Source organism: Gorilla gorilla, chromosome 4 (assembly GCF_029281585.2).
Source record: "Gorilla gorilla gorilla isolate KB3781 chromosome 4, NHGRI_mGorGor1-v2.1_pri, whole genome shotgun sequence".
Lineage (NCBI taxonomy): Eukaryota > Metazoa > Chordata > Mammalia > Primates > Hominidae > Gorilla > Gorilla gorilla.
Genome location: NC_073228.2, coordinates 151,358,400 through 151,376,183, shown reverse-complemented (window position 1 = coordinate 151,376,183; position 17,784 = coordinate 151,358,400). Strand labels below are relative to the sequence as shown.

Here is a 17,784-nt window from a genome sequence, read left to right as displayed (position 1 = left end):
ATGGAATTTTGCTCTGTCGCCTAGGTTTGAGCCCAGTGCCGCAATCTCTGCTCACTGCAACCTCCACCTCCTGAGTTCAAGCAATTCTCCTGCCTCAGCCTCCTCCCAAGTAGGTGGGACTACAGGCGGGTGCCACCACGCCGGGCTATTTTTTACATTTTTAGTACAGATTGGGTTTCACCATGTTGGCCAGGCTGATCTTGAACTCCTGACCTGAGGTGATCTACCTGCCTCAGCCTCCCAAAGTGTTGGGATTACAGGTGTGAGCCACCGCGCCTGGCCAGAGGATAGGTTTAAATTGTGTCAACATACCTGTCTTTGACCTAAGTTCAGGCCAACTTCCATTCCTCAATTTTTTGTGGCTGTCACAGACCTGAGACTGACATTCCAGTTTCCAGAGCCTTTGTTCCACTCCAAAATCAGAGTTCAAAGGTTCATTTCATCAAATTCTATGTGGATGCCTTCAAAGAGTATGTCTAGGCGCACAAAGAAGCCGGCCTTATGCTTATGAGCATTAAATGAGTTAATATATGTGAAACAATTATAATAATGACTGGCACATAGCAATAACTCCATAAACATTTTCTGGTGCTGCTGTCGTTGTTATTGTTATCCTCCATTTGTTCAAAAAGAATGTATCAAGTGCCTGTAGATGTTCTGGGCACAAGATATACAAACGTGAACTGAACAGACCAGATCTCTGCCTTCATGGAGCTTAGCATGTATGTGTCCATGCTTGGGACGGGGAGTGTTTAGTCCACAAAATAAACAAAGTTCTGTAAGTTGAGCAGAACAGTGAATGGCTGTGCTACCTAGATGGGTGGTAATAGACTACATTCTTGGTGAGGACAGGCCGATCTCTCTTGTTCGACACTGTTGCTCCAGTATCTTGTGAAAGCCATAGTGGGTACCTGATTTATGTTGGTTGACTAAATAAATAAATGGGTGACTTTCTGAGAGGGAGCACAGTTAAAACCGGCACCACAGGTTTTGGGTTTAGGTGGTGTGTGCAGATATGATGTAAGGTATGTAGTTTGCAGATTCTGTTTATGTGGCAGAGTCGGCGTCAGAGTATATGTGGGTGGACGTGGGGAAGAGAATGAGGTTATGAAAGCATAGATGTACATAAGTAAAGTCTGCATATATCTGAGGTAACATGAAAAGCGAAGTCTTTGGTTGTGTGATTTTTGAAGTAAATCTGGGCTTAGGTGTGAATCTAAGTGTCGGTTCCGACTGAGGTAAACCTGGACTTGTGTCAGTGTGTGAGATTAAAATCTGGGGTTTGTTGTATGAGGGACAGAGCATTAATGAAGAGTGCTTTGCAAGGCAAAATCTAAGAATGTGTGTGTGTGTGATCTGAAATGAGGCAAATTAGGGGTGGTAAAAAGCAAACTAGGATATTATATAGAAGCTAAGAAAGGGCTTATGTAAGTCAAAGGGCTTTTGTGACTCTCAATGAAGTAAGAGGGCTGCTCTCTCAGTGTGTGTTTGTGTTGTGTGTGTAAGCCAATTCAGGACTTTATGTGAGAGTGGGGGTTTGCAAGGCAGATTCTAGAACTGGGTGTAGTTATGAGTGTCATCCTAAAGATCGGGATGAGGCAAGTCCGGGGTTCTGGGTAGGATTGTGAGTCTGTTGTAAATTTGAGTTTGTATGTGTTAGTTGTAAATCAGGACTTGGCTTTGAGATGAATCCACCTGGGTCAGTTGGGTTTTTGTGCACGAGGGACGTCAGAAAGCTTTGTGTTTGTGAGGCAAACTAGGGAGTTAGTGTGGGTGAAGCAGTCAAGTGCTGGAGTGTGAACATTTCTAAGACGTCTAAATTGCGCGAAAGTGTGTGAGGCAAGGCTGTTGCGCGAGCGGGCAGTGTGCGCCTGTGTGTGCGTGTGCGCGCGCGCCAAGTTTGGTTTGTGATTGTGATGGGCACCGACGCTGCGTCAGCCCGGGAGGCCACGTTAGGGTTGGGGGTGCGTGAGGAGGTGCGGCCGGGCGAGAGGTCCAGCGAGTGAGCCAAGCGCGGCGCTACTCTGGGCCCCTGCGCCGCGCGCTAGCTGGCTGTGTGGCTCGCTGGCTCGCTGGCTCGCTAGGGACAGGCAGGAATCGGAGCAGCACTGCCGCCTCTGGCGCGAAGGCTCAGGCGCCTCCTCCCGCCCCAGTCACTGTGGCTCGGCGCACGCTGCCGGCGGCTGCCCTTTCCGCCTCTGGGGAAGAAAAACCCGCGGGCCGCTTTCGTGCTTGAACCATGGCCTCGGGCCGGAGGGGCTGGGACAGCTCCCACGAAGACGATCTGCCCGTGTACCTGGCCAGGCCGGGCACTACTGACCAGGTCCCGCGGCAGAAATACGGCGGCATGTTCTGCAACGTGGAGGGCGCCTTCGAGAGCAAGACGCTGGATTTCGATGCCCTCAGCGTGGGGCAGCGGGGCGCGAAGACTCCTCGGAGCGGCCAGGGCAGCGACCGAGGATCGGGGAGTCGGCCCGGGATCGAGGGGGACACCCCGCGCAGGGGCCAAGGCCGGGAAGAGAGCAGGGAGCCCGCGCCCGCGTCCCCCGCCCCCGCCGGGGTAGAGATCCGGAGCGCCACCGGCAAAGAGGTGTTGCAGAACCTCGGCCCCAAGGACAAGGTAAGGGGGCCCCGGGTCACTTCCCTGCTTGCCTTCGTTCCTTTCTCCAGCCCTGGCCGCCATGGCCCGGGCACAACTTTCTCCAGCTCACTTCGCACGGGGCTGGGGGACCAGGAGGAGGAAAGGGGCATCCTCCACTGAGCGTAGCGCGACTTCCTAGCCCAGACCCTGGATTCGCGCCTGTCGCCACTTGCAGCATCTTCGTGCAAGCGCGGAAGGGATGCCCGGGTTCCCCTGCCTGGAGCCGCGTCCTTTGCCCCTGCCTCCTCGCCGCACTTCTGGGCCATCCGGTCTGGGTGGGTGTGTCAGCCCGGGAAGGCTTAGTGATTTCCAGTTCTTCTCTTTAGTAGCCAACAGCACAATTGTCTTGCCCCCCTCTGGCCCTAGATTAAATCTCAACCCGGGTCACCAGGGCAGAGGGCAAAGTGATGCTGGGAATATGGGGGTCATCTCCATAGTGCCCGGATGAAAGTACTGGAGGGGCGGTCTCCCCTCTCAGTCTTCAAACATCAGCTCTGTCCCTGAAACTTTTGGGTGTGGAGCCTCTAGACTAAACACGCAAATCTCTCTCTATGCCTCGCTTCTGTCTTAGCACGGCATTTCACATCTGTGTTTGTAAAGAGTGTATTTGTGTACATAGCTTGGCACAAGACTGGGTATCACAGGGGTCCAGCTGCCTCTGCAAGAATAGCATTATATTTTAGAAAATAGACGAGAGTATTAAGAGTGCACATTAAACTAGCATGAGATGCAAATTCCCTGCTGCTCTTAAGTGTGCCAAAGCCAATTTCTTCTGTATGTGTATTTTTGAGAAACTTATGTCACACTGAACTGACTGAAGGGATGGCATTGAAATCTAGCTTGCCCTGATTTATGTGTCTATTTCACAGAGACTCAGAGATGTAGTTCAGAAAATGCAGGGCCTGGCAGGGCTGGAGACTTCAGAGTTCAAACTGAAGCTTTCAGTTGGGGAATAATAGTAATCAGATGCCCTCACCCTTGTCTAGGTAATGGCCGCAAAATCCATCCGCATGTATTATTCTGCACTAATATGGTTAGGAATAATAACCTGAAATGGAAATGTCTGCCTCAGAGCAATTACAGTTAATGCTTATTCAGGTTTTAGTTGTTTTTCCATTAAAATGCAATGAGCTAGTGAAAGAACAGCATCTCTGTCCACTGTTTGATTTTTGAAAGTTTAGACAAACTAACCAACCAACCTTTAACTACTAAGACCACCAGGGAAAATAAGTGCTGAAGTTAGTGCTGTTCAAGGGTACCACTTGGAAAACAATGTTGGCTTCCTCTGAAATCATTCATTTAGTTTGTGATTTTCACATCATCCTTTTAGTGCGTGATTCCCCTAAGCCCTTGCTTACCAACGTTTTAGGGAAAACTTCTGATATTTTGCAAATGTTTTGGTTGATATCTAAACTGAAGAAGAACCCTATAGAAAGGTTATTCCTTTCTTCATGTCTGACTTGATCCATATTGAAATGTTCCCTTCCTGACTGGAAGGGGCCGGAGTAGTGATGGAAAAGGTCGGTAACAATTGCTGTGAGTCAGTGCTATTCCCTTTGATGAAACACCCCTGATGTAAGCCAGATAATATGCTGGGTTTGCAAGATTTAAGAATGGTAACTAGAGAAAGGGAAAATATTCCTCCTTTAAACCTAGCAATTCTCCCGTTTTCCTCCCTTTTGCAAACCCTATACTTTTGGCTACTAATTGAGAAATAATAATACAACCTAGGCATCAGCAGGATTTCTAGTGCTACGTAGTCATTTGTAAGTTTGGGCTTGCCATCTGCTTCATCCAGGCCATGTTATTATCTCTAATTTGGTTGAATCACACTGTTAGAAGAGACCACGGAGGTTATCAAGTTCTGAACTTGTTGTTTATTTCCTTGAGGGTAGAGATTGTGTATTTGGATTTATCTGTGTGGCTAGAATGCTTGGCACATTGGAGGTGCTCAATAAATGTTTGATACACTAAACCTCCTTAATTAAACCATCTGTTTTGCCACATAGCTGGCAAAATGATCATCTGGCCTCTGCTTAAATACAACCATTGTCAGGGAGCTCACTACCTCATGAAGCAACTTTTTGGACAACTTTACTTAAAAAAAAAAAAAATTAAGCCCAAATCTACCTACCTGTAGTTTCTACAAATTATTCTTAGTTCTGACCTTTGGAAATATAAGGGTGAATATGTTTCCTTATTATGAGACATTTTAACGATTTTTAGGTATGTGCACTCTTGTATCTGTCAGAAAAGGCTGGGTGATGCCACAGTAACAAACAACCCCCAACTCTCAGCAGCTTAATAAAAAACATAACAGCATATTTCTTGCTCCTATTTGTCCAGTGTGAGTCAACAGGGAAGCTCTATTCATTATTGTGCCTAACTTGATGGAGGCTCCGTCTCTACACATCTGTGAATAGTATGTGGCAAATTGTATACACACTTAATTCCTTGCTGAAGTAATGAACATAATGTGTGCTCACATTTCATTGGCCGAAAACCATGTCTATACTCAGCTTCAAAGGAATTGGTGGAATACAATCTTGCCATGATCCTGTAAGACTAGAAATATTTGGCAAATAGCTCTAATATCTCTCCCAGATCTAGAGATGAATTAATGGAGTGAAACCTGTCCCAACCTTTACTAGTTATATGACTGTAAGCATGTAACTTAGCCTCTGGGTACCTCAGTTTTCTCCTGTACAAAATAAGGATAATGGTGACTACTTTGCACAGTAGTATTCAGTACGTATTAGTTATTACTATTACTCTTCAATTTTAATGCCCGTTACATGTATGAGGGCAATTATCTCATTCTCCCTAAATTTCTTTCTTACCCTTATTATTCCTAGCTTCTTCAGTTTTCTCTTGTATGAGCATTTTACCATCCTGATTTCCTTTTCAGGTTATATTATATTACATATTTTGTAAATATTTTTCTCAAAATACAGTGCCCAGAACTGAATACGTTGCTTCAGATGGGATATGACCATGGCGAAGTGCATTATGTTACTTAATTTTTTGGACTTTTATGGAACATATGCATCTATGACTTACTATTGTCTCCATGGCAAACACCCTGCCATTCAAGCTTTCAGAAACTTTTTTCACGTAAGCTGCTGTTAGGCCAGGATGTTCCCCTTCTATGCTGGTACAATTTAATTTAAAACAAACCACCCCCAAAAAAATCTTAACTATAGGATTTTATTTTTTCTTCCTTCTATAATATTTATCACTATCTTAGCTCATCTTTCTATTATATCATAATAATCTTAAACCTTAATTCTATAATACAGCACTCCTACTGCCAGCTTTGTACCATTTGTTGATTTCATAGTATCACCTTTTGAACACTTTCTGTGTGCTTATACTAAATAGTGCTCACAAGGTCGTTTCCTCACAGAAAATGGTTATACCGATAAGGAAATTGAACCCCAGAGACTAATTGTTTAGTCCCAAATCACATAAATAATAAGTGGGGGGAGCCAGAATTCACAATCTGATTTTTCTGATTCCAGAGTCTGTGTTCTTTCCAGGTGGGGAGGCTGCTTCCTTATTTTAATATGACCAGCCTGGCCATCGTGTCAGCTCCTGACATGTCAATATTATTCAGAGCAAGGACAGATTTTCCTGCCACACCTCTAGAACCCGTCTTCTATTGTGCCACCAGCCCATTACACAGGAAACTTTGAGACCAGTTGTTCAACCTTGGAGAACAGTTGCTGCAAAATCCTTATTCTTTCAAGTTGATTGCAGAGCTATCAAAAGATATTTTTAATGTCTTGGTAAAATCAAAATATGCTTTGTATCTAGCATACCTAATTATTAACTTCTATCTTAACAAAATGAGTTTATTTAATAAATTGTAATGAGATTAAATAACAGAAGTGTTTACAGAATAAAAATATAAAATCATAGGCTGGGAGCGGTGGCTCACGCCTGTAATCTCCGCACTTTGAGAAGCCAAGCTGGGCAGATCACTTGAGGTCAGGAGTTTGAGACCAGCCTAGCCAACATGGTGAAACCCCCGTCTCTACTAAAAATACAGAAATTAGCTGGGCGTGGTGGTGGGCACCTGTAATCCTAGCTACTTGGGAGGCTGAGGCAGGAGAATCGCTTGAACCCGGGAGGTGGAGGTTGCAGTGAGTCAAGATCACGCCACGGCACTCCAGCCTGGGCAACACAGTGAGACTCCGTCTCAAAAAAAAAAAAAAGTCTCTGAGTGTCAAATTCCAGGTTTGAGTTATCACTAGATGCTAATACAGTGGTTCCAAACCTATCTATAAACACCTTCTTAAATTGTGTATTTAGAGTTTTCTCATAATAGGCATTCATGTTACTAAAATCCTCGGCATTCATGTTACTAAAATCCTCTATGGTTGGCTTACACAACTTTTCATTTACAATTTTTCATACTAAGTGCATAGAAAAGCAATTCTAAGTGAAAAGTATTTATTTTTCATCATTTCTCAAGATGCTTTTCCATGCACACTGAATTTTCCTAGCAGTAAAATAGTTACTAAGAGGAAGACAATTATGATATGGCCTGCCAAGAGCAAACTATATCATAAGGACTCTGTCATCCAGCAAAAACAAAGTAATGACATTATGATTACAGGGGTTTTTATTGATAACTTTCTATCAGGAGTCTTGGGTCATTTCTAGTTTCCTGCTTCCCATGTGGGCCTCTTTTGTGCAAGATGTTTCCTTCATGAAGTTGGCAAGGGCTCTGGGTGCAGAGGGAACAATCTGGAAACAAATGAGATGTGGCCGTTACCTTTTTCCCATTTGTCATTTGTCTTGTTTTTCCTGGGCTAAAAGTTTTCAAAGTGACTCAGAGAAATTGATGTTCTCCTCTTTATCCTGCACAATGTGAGACAGCTGGAAATAGAATTCTAGGCTTATAAAGGCCTCACTAGCTATCAGAATCCAAACCCTGGTGTGTAAATGAATTTTTTAAGTCTTCTCTGACAAATGAAAGTTTGTACCAAAGCTAGGAAAAAATGCCTCCTGCTTACCTGGCCTTCAGGCCACACTTGAATCTGGGAGTAGGTTTCCTTCTCCAAACTTGGAAGTGTTTGTGACCTTTCAGAACTTTGGTTTAGTTTGACAGTAGGCATTTGAGGAACATAAAAAATATGCCTTCTCAGTAATGCTGCGATTGGCAGAGTTCCCTCAAAGTAATGGTCCCTGGAGACGGGGTTTTGCTGACAGCTCTTGTAAGTAATGTTTAAGACAGCCAGAACACTGTCTCTGATGATTTCAGTCAGTGACTCTTACAGCTGATTCTCCTGGTGATTTATTTCCACTGGGCGTTATCCTGACAAGTAATGTTTCTATGAGACAGGGAGTAAAGCTTACAAGGAAGAGGAAATCTGTCTGAGGAGGATGCAATCTGTGACTGCAAATGGAGGAGGCAGAAGGTCCATTTAGGTGTGTGAGCACTTTTAAAATTAAGCTTCTAGGAGTATGTAACATTAAAATATGTTTGTAACATAGAATCACACTGCATTCAAAAGACAGTTCTACTCCATCAAAGAACATATTAGGCAAAAACAAACAAACAGAAAATCAAAGTGGATAAAGTATTAGCAGTCTAGTTTCCAGACCTAACCTTTAACCTGCTGTACAACTTGGGCAAGTTACCTCCCTTCCCTTCGGGCTATAGTTTTCTTCTTTCTAAAACAAAGGGGCTAGACCAAATGGTCCCTATAGTAATGGTCTTCTTGTAAACTTTCTTGATTGTGCAACTTTAAACAAAAATTTTTTGGGCATGCTCCATATTCCTTGTGTGTGTATATATGTTTACACATATGTGCATATATATAAATTACATATGGAAATATCACACTAATATCTTATGACTGGCTGGGCATTGTGGCTCATGCCTGTAATCCCAGCACTTTGGGAGCCAAGGCAGAAGGATTGCTTGAGCCCAGGAGTTTGAGACCAGACTGGGCAACGTAGAACACTTGGTCTCTAAAAATAATTTAAAAATTAACTAGGCATGGTGGTGCACGACTGTGGTCCCAGCTACCCAGGAGGCTGAGGTAAGAGGTTTGCTTGAGCCTGAAAAGTCGAGGTTGCAGCCAGCCATGACTGGAGGAGGCGACAGTGAGACCCTGTCTTTAAAAAGAAAACATCTTATGATCATCATAAAATGTAAATAAAAAATCTAAACTAAAAAAGAAGAGATACAAAAAATCCAAATATAAATTATGGTTGTTTTCCTTTATCCCAGTGGCTTGTCTTGTCCAACAAATTGGGTGAGTGCTTGGAAGTCTATGGTCCCTAGACTAAATAGATAATAGTCAGTGGTTCTAACAACTTAGTCATTAATGAGTCCATTGTCAGAGTACTTCAGTGATAGATGCCCTTTTGTTGAACAATTTTTGAGAGACAGTTCAAAACTGTTGAAGGCTTGTGATGAGGCTATAGACCAGGTGCTGGTTAGTGCTCAGCACTCTTTACAAATATGCATGTGGAGGTGGGCCAATAGCTTGTGGCTAACAAGGGAGTCCCCACGTCTCCCTTTACCTGCTAATTTTTGTCTTTACTCATTTTTGCAAAAAGCATTATTAAGGCCGGGCGCAGTGGCTCACGCCTGTAATCCCAGCACTTTGGAAGGCCAAGGCGGGCGGATCACGAGGTCATGAGATCGAGATCATCCTGGCTAACACGGTGAAACCTCGTCTCTACTAAAAATACAAAAAGTTAGCTGGGCATGGTGGCAGGCGCCTGTAGTCCCAGCTACTCGGGAGGCTGAGGCAGGAGAATGGCGGGAACCCGGGAGGCGGAAGTTGCAGTGAGCCGAGACTGCACCACTGCACTCCAGCCTGGGCGACAGAGCGAGACTCCGTCTCAAAAAAAAAAAAAAAAAAAAGCATTATTAAGCCCCAGCTATGTAGGTGCACAATGAAAAACAAATGTTGGAAAAATTAAGATGGACCAAAGAGATCAGCAGTAAGAAAACATAAACATCGTTTCCTCATCATCTTCTGGAGAAAACTGCCATTAACCTAGGAGTGTATTTTCTTCCCATCTGTGTGTATATGTGTGTGTGTGTGTGTGTGTGTGTGTGTGTGTGTGTGTGTGTATCTGTGACATGCATTTTTTTTCCCAAAGTGAGGAGATGCAGTATTTCTGTGTTTAAATGATTTTTTATCATTTAGTGTGGTCTGAAGGTTTGTGTACCCCCAATTTCATAGGTTGAAATCCTAAGCCCCAAGGTAATGATACTGATTTGGTCATGAGCGTGGAGCCCTCATGAATGGGGTTGGTGCCCTTATGAAAGCAGCCCTAGAGAGCTGCTTTGCTCTTTGCACCAGGTGAGAACACAGCTAGAAGGCAACGTCTGAGTCAGAAAGCCGGCCTCCACCAGACACTCAATCTGCCTTATCTTGGGCATCCCGGTGTCCAGAATTGTAAGAAATACATTTATTATTTATAAGCCACACAGTTTATGGTATTTTGTTATAGCAGCCTGAGCAGACTAAGATATCACCTTTTTAAAAAAACAAATAAGCTTGTATTTTTAGAGCAGTTTTGGATTCACAGTGAAGTCAAGTGGAAAGTACAGAGAGTACTTCCCATATACCCCTGTCTCCATAAACACACAGCCTCCTTCACTGGCAATATTCCACACGAGAGTGGTAGATTTTTACAATTGATGAACCTACATCGACACATCATTGGCTGGATGTGGTGGCTCACGCCTGTAATCCCAGCACTTTGGGAGGCTAAGGTGGGTGGATCACCTCAGGTCAGGAGTTCCAGACCAGCCTGTCCAACATGGCAAAACCTCATCTCTACTAAAAATACAAATATTAGCCAAGTGTGATGGCAGGCACCTGTAATTCCAATTACTTGGGAAGTGAGAGAATTGCTTGAACCTGGGAGGCGGAGGTTGCAGTGAGCCCAGATCGTGACACTATACTGTAGCCTGGGCAACAGAGCAAGACTCTGGTAAAAAAAAAAAAAATTCATTATCACCACAAATCCATAGTTTACATTAGGCTTTACTCTGGTGTTGCACATTTTATGGGCTTGGACAAACATACAATGACAAGTATCTACCATTGTAATATCTTATAGGAATTAGTTTTACTGCCCTAAAAATCCTCTGTGCTCTCTCTGTTCATCATTCTCTTCTGCCCTCAACTCCTGGCAACCACTGATCTTTTTACTGCCTCCATAGTTTTGTCTTTTTTAGAGTGTCATGTAGTGGGAATCACACAGTATGTAGACTTTTCAGATTGGCTTCTTTCACTTAGTGACATGCACATACATTTTCCCCACGTCTCTACATGGCTTGATAGCTCATTTCTTTTTCTTGCTGAATATTTGGATTCGTGGCAGTTTATTTATTCACTTACCTACTGAAGGATGTCGTGGTTGCTTCCAGGTTTTGTTGGTTATGAATAAAGCTGCTATAAACATTCGTGTGCACATATGTTGTGTATGAACATAAGTCTTCAGTTCATTTAGTTAAATACCAAGGAGCACTGTTGCTGGATCGCATGGTGAGAGCACATTTAGTTTTCTAAGAAACTGCCAAATTGTCTTCCAAAGTGGTGCTACCAATCTGCATTCTTAGTAGCAATGAATGAGTATTCTTGTTGCTCCACATCTTCACCAGCATTTGATGTTGTCAGTGTTCTGGATTTTGGCCATTCTACTAGGTGTATAGTGGTATCTCATTGTTGTTTTAATTTGCAATTTTCCAATGACATATGATATGGAACATCTTTTCTTATGTTTAGTTGCCATCTGTGTCTGTTAAACTCTTTGGCTCATTTTTTAATTGGGTCATTTGTTTGTTATCATTGAGTTTTTTTTGTTTGTTTGTTTGTTTTTTTTTTGAGATGGAGTCTCACTCTGTTGGCCAGGCTGGAGTGTAGTGGTGCCACCTCGGCTCACTGCAACCTCTATCTCCCAGGTTCAAGCGATTCTCCTGCCTCAGCCTCCGGGTAGCTGGGATTGCAGGTGTGCACCACCATGCCCGGCTAATTCTTGTATTTTTAGTAGATATGCGATTTCACCATGTTGGCTAGGCTGGTCTCAAACTCCTAACCTCAGGTGATCCGCCCACCTCAGCCTCCCAAAGTACTGGGATTACAGGCGTGAGCCACCGCACCTGGCCGTTATCATTGAGTTTTAAGAGTTCTGCGTGTATTCAGATAATAGTTGTTTATCAGATATGTATTTTGCAAATATTTTCTCCCAGTCTGTGGATTGCCTTCTCATTCTTTTGACAATATGTTTTGCAGCACATATGTTTTTAATTTTAATATAGTCCAGCTCACCAATTATTTATTTCATGAATTGTGCTATTGATGTTGTATCTAAAAACGTCATCACTATACCCAAGGTCATCTATGTTATTTTCTAGGAGTTTTATAGTTTTGCATCTTACATTTAGGTTTATGATCCATTTGGAGTTATTTTTTGTGAATGGCATAGATCCGTGTCATGATTTTTTTTTGCACATAGGTGTCCAGTTGTTTTAATACTATTTGTTGGAAATATTATATTTTCTCCATTGTATTACCTTTGCTCCTTCATAAAAATCAGTTGATTACTTTTATGTGGGTCTACTTATGTGCTATTTTGTTCCAAGTTTGTCTATTCTTTTACCAAGATTGTACTGTCTTGATTGCTGTGGCTTTCTTGTAAGTTTTAAAGTTGGTACTGTCAGTCCTCTGACTTTGTTATTTTCCTTCAATATTGGCTATTCTGGGTCTTTTGCCTTTCCATATGAAGTTTAGAATCAGTTTGTTGATATCAACAAAACAACGTGCTAGAATCTTGATTGGAACCGTGTCGAATCTAAAGATCAAGTTGGGAGGAACTGACATCTAGACAGTATTGAGTCTTCCTGTCCATGAGCAAGGAATATACTCCCTTTATTTAATTCTTCTTTGACACCTTTCATCAGAGTTTTGTAGCTTTCCCCATATGGATCTCACACTTTTTTTTAGATTTATACCTAAGTTGCACATGTTTCTTTAGATTTCTACCTCAGTTGCACGGGGTTTTCTAGATTTATACCTAAGTATTTCATTTCCAGGGTGCTAATGTAAATGGTTATATGTTTTAATTTCAAATTTAACTTGTTCAATGCTAGTGTATAGGAAAGCAAGTGACTTTTGCATATTAACTTTGTATCCTGCAACCTTGCTATAATCACTTACTAGTTCCTGAGGGCTTTTTTTGCTCAATTCTTTTGTATTTTCTACATAGACAATCATGTCATCTGCAAAGAAATACAGTTTGTTTCTTCTCTCCACATCTGTATAACTTTTATTTCCTTTTCCTGTCTAATTGTATTAGCTAGGACTTCCAGAATAATGTTGAAAAGCAGTGGTGCACCATATAAAAAAATTACCTCAAGATGGATTAAAGAGTGAAATGTAAAACCCCAAACTCTAAAAACCCTGGAAGACAACCTAGGCAATACCATTTAGGTCATAGGCACGGGCAAAAATTTCATAATGAAGACACCAAAAGCAATTGCAACGAAAGCAAAACTTAATAAATGGGATCTAATTAAACTAAGGAGCTTCCGCACAGCAAAAGAAACTATTATCAGAGGAAACAGGCAATCTACAGAATGGAAAACAAAGGTCTAATATCCAGCATCTATAAGGAACTTAAACAAATGTACAAGAAAAAAACAAACAACCCCATTAAAAAGTAGGCAAAGGACATGTGTTCATGTCTATTACACTTTCAAAAGAAGACATACACGCAGCCAACAATCATATGAAAAAAAGCTCAACATCACTGGTCATTAGAGAAATGCAAATCAAAACCACAATGAGATACCGTCTCACACCAGTCAGAATGACTATTTTTAAAAAGTCAAAAAATAATAGACATTGGTGAGGTTGTAGAGAAAAAGGAATGCTTATACACTGTTGGTGGGAGTGTAAATTAGTTCAGCCATTGTGGAAGACAGTGTGGCAATTCCTCAGAGACTTAATGACAGAAATACCATTTGGCCCAGCAATCTCATTACTGGGTATACACCCAAAGGAATATAAATAATTGTATTATAAAGACACATGCACATGTATGTTCATTGCAGCACTATTCCCAATAGCAATGACATGGAATCAAACTAAATGCCCTTCACTGATAGACTGGATAAAGAAAACGTGGTACATATACACCATGGAATACTATGCAGCCATAAAAAAGAATGAGATCATGTCCTTTGGAGAAATACGGGTAGAGCTGGAGGCCATTATCTTTAGCAAACTAATGCGGGAATAGAAAATGAAATACCACATGTTCTCACTTATAAGTGGGAGCTAAATGATGAGAACATATGGGTACATAGAGGGAAGCAACACACACTGGGGCCTATTGGAGGGTGGAGGGTGGGAGGAGGGAGAGGATTGGGAAAAGATAACTAATGAGTACTAGGCTTAGTGGTGAAATAATCTGTGCAACAAACTCCCGTGACACAAGTTTACCTATGTAACAGACCTGCACTTGTACCCCTGAACTTAAAAAGAAAGAAAGAAAGAAAGAAAGAGAAAGAGAGAGAGAGAAAGAGAGAGAGAGAGAAGGGAAGGAAGGATACAAAGAAAAGTTGTGGTGAAAAAGTGTGTCTTTGCCTTGTTTCTAATCTTAGTAGGAAAGCTTTGAGTTTCTCACCATTAAATATGATGTTAGCTGTAGGTTTTTTTGAACGTATTCTTTATCAAGCTGAGGAAGTTCCCCAATCTTCCTACTTCGCTAAGTTGTGTTTTTTTTTTATCATGAATGGATATTGGATTTTGCCAGATGATTTTTCAGTATCTATTGATATGACCATGTGATTTTTCTTCTTTAGCCTGTTTGGATTATATTATGTGTAATGTAATGTGATGGATTCTCAAATGTTGAAGCAACCTTGCCTAGATAAACTCAGCCTTGCTGAGATAAACCTTCATGGCTATGGTGTATAACTTTCTGTATACATGGTTGAATTCAACTTGCTAATATTTTGTTGAGGATTTTTGCATCTTTGTTCATTAGAGATACTGATTTGTAGTTTGCTTTTCTTTTTTTTTTAATTTTATTATTATTATACATTAAGTTTTAGGGTACGTGTGCATGACGTGCAGGTTTGTTACATATGTATACATGTGCCATGCTGGTATGCTGCACCCATTAACTAGTCATTTAGCATTAGGTATATCTCCTAATGCTATCCCTCCCCCCTCCCCCCACCCCACAACAGTCCCTGGTGTGTGATGTTCCCCTTCCTGTGTCCATGTGTTCTCATTGTTCAATTCCCACCTATAAGTGAGAACATGCAGTGTTTGGTTTTTTGTCCTTGTGATAGTTTGCTGAGAATGATGGTTTCCAGCTTCATCCATGTCACTGCAAAGGACATGAACTCATCATTTTTTATGGCTGCATAGTATTCCATGGTGTATATGTGCCACATTTTCTTAATCCAGTCTATCGCCGTTGGACATTTAGGTTGGTTCCAAGTCTTTGCTATTGTGAATAGTGCCGCTGTAAACATACGTGTGCATGTGTCTTTATGGCAGCATGATTTATAATCCTTTGGGTATATACCCAGTAATGGGATGGCTGGGTCAAATGGTATTTCTAGTTCTAGATCCCTGAGGAATTGCCACACTGACTTCCACAATGGTTGAACTAGTTTACAGTCCCACCAACAGTGTAAAAGTGTTCCTATTTCTCCACATCCTCTCCAGCACCTGTTCTTTCCTGACTTTTTAATGATCGCCATTCTAACTGGTGTGAGATGGTATCTCATTGTGGTTTTGATTTGCATTTCTCTGATGGCCAGTGATGATGAGCATTTTTTCATGTGTTTTTTGGCTGCATAAATGTCTTCTTTTGAGAAGTGTCTGTTCATATCCTTTGCCCACTTTTTGATGGGGTTGTTTGTTTTTTTCTTGTAAATTTGTTTGAGTTCATTGTAGATTCTGGATATTAGCCCTTTGTCAGATGAGTAGGTTGCAAAAATTTTCTCCCATTTTGTAGGTTGCCTGTTCACTCTGATGGTAGTTTCTTTTGCTGTGCGGAAGCTCTTTAGTTTAATTAGATCCCATTTGTCAATTTTGGCTTTTGTTGCCATTGCTTTTGGTGTTTTAGACATGAAGTCCTTGCCCATGCCTATGTCCTGAATGGTATTGCCTAGGTTTTCTTCTAGGGCTTTTATGGTTTTAGGTCTAACATTTAAGTCTTTAATCCATCTTGAATTAATTTTTGTATAAGATGTAAGGAAGAGATCCAGTTTCAGCTTTCTACACATGGCTAGCCAGTTTTCCCGGCACCATTTATTAAATAGGGAATCCTTTCCCTATTGCTTGTCTTTCTCAGGTTTGTCAAAGATCAGATAGTTGTAGATATGTGGCATTATTTCTGAGGGCTCTGTTCTGTTCCATTGGTCTATATCTCTGTTTTGGTACCAGTACCATGCTATTTTGGTTACTGTAGCCTTGTAGTATAGTTTGAAGTCAGGTAGCATGATGCCTCCAGCTTTGTTCTTTTGTCTTAGGATTGGCTTGGCAATGTGGGCTCTTTTTGGGTTCCATATGAACTTTAAAGTAGTTTTTTCCAATTCTGTGAAGAAAGTCATTGGTAGCTTGATGAGGATGGCATTGAATCTATAAATTACCTTGGGCAGTATGGCCATTTTCACAATATTGATTCTTCCTACCCATGAACGTGGAGTGTTCTTCTATTTGTTTGTATTCTCTTTTATTTCCTTGAACAGTGGTTTGTAGTTCTCCTTGAAGAGGCCCTTCACATCCCTTGTAAGTTGGATTCCTAGGTATTTTATTCTCTTTGAAGCAATTGTGAATGGGAGTTCACTCATGATTTGGCTCTCTGTTTGTCTGTTATTGGTGTATAAGAGTGCTTGTGATTTTTGTACATTGATTTTGTATCCTGAGACTTTGCTGAAGTTGCTTATTAGCTTAAGGAGATTTTGGGCTGAGATGATGGAGTTTTCTAGATATACAATCATGTCATCTGCAAACAGGGACAATTTGACTTCCTCTTTTCCTGATTGAATGCCCTTTAATTCCTTCTCCTGCCTAATTGCCCTGGCCAGAACTTCCAACACTATGTTGAATAGGAGTGGTGAGAGAGGGCATCCCTGTCTTGTGTCAGTTTTCAAAGGGAATACTTCCAGTTTTTGCTCATTCGGTATGCTATTGGCTGTGGGTTTGTCATAGATAGCTCTGCTTTTCTTTTGGTGTCTGTGTTAGATTTTAACGTCACAGTAATGCTCGTCTCAGAGAAGGAGCTGGGAAGTATTTCTTCTGCTTCTATCTCTGAAAGAGATTGTAGAGAATCGGCATAATTTACTCCCTAAATATTTGGTAGAATTCGCCAGGAAATTCATCTGAGTCTGGCATTTTCTGCTTTGGAAGGTAATTATTGATTTGGTTTCTTTAATAGATACAGGCTTACCTATTCAAATTTTCAATTTCTTCTTGTGGGGGTTTTGGCAAATTATGCCTTTCGAGGAATTGGCTCTTTTCATCTAGTTTATCAAATCTATGGGTATACAGTTGTTTGTAATATTGCCTTATTATTATTATTATTATTATTATTTTGAGATGGAGTCTCGCTCTGTCACCCAGGCTGGAGTGCAGTGGCGCGATCTCGGCTCACTGCAAGCTCTGCCTCCCGGGTTCATGCCATTCTCCTGCCTCAGCCTCCTGAGTAGCTGGGAATACAGGCGCCTATCACCATGCCCGGCTAATTTTTTTTTTTTTTTTGTATTTTTAGTAGAGACGGGGTTTCACCATGTTAGCCAGGATGGTCTCTGTCTCCTGACCTCGTGATCTGCCCGCCTCGGCCTCCCAAAGTGCTGGGATTACAGGTGTGAGCCACCGGGCCTGGCCTCTTTTATTATTCTTTTGACATCCATAGGCTCTATAGTGATGTCCCTATTTCATTTCTGATATTAGTAATTTGTATCTTTTCTCTTTTTTTCTTTGTTAGCCTGGCTAGAGACGTATCTATTTTATTGATCTTTTTGAAGAGCCAGCTTTTGGTTTTATTGATTTTCTGTACTGATTGATACTCTAATTTTTGTTTTTAGAAAAGAAATGTATTTATCTATCATTTAAAAAGAAAAGAAATCTTTTCTTCTGCTT

General features: G+C 41.5%; 1 protein-coding gene across 1 annotated transcript in view; it reads left to right on the top strand.

The window, feature by feature from the left end:
* The first annotated feature begins 1,837 nt into the window (after positions 1-1,837).
* DPYSL3 (dihydropyrimidinase like 3) overlaps positions 1,838-17,784 on the top strand; it is a 118,742-nt gene continuing 102,795 nt past the window's right edge. The window contains exon 1 of the mRNA XM_004042763.5: positions 1,838-2,620. Within this exon, the coding sequence (XP_004042811.1) occupies positions 2,240-2,620 (381 nt within the window). The 5' untranslated portion in view covers positions 1,838-2,239. The remainder of the gene's footprint in view (positions 2,621-17,784) is intronic.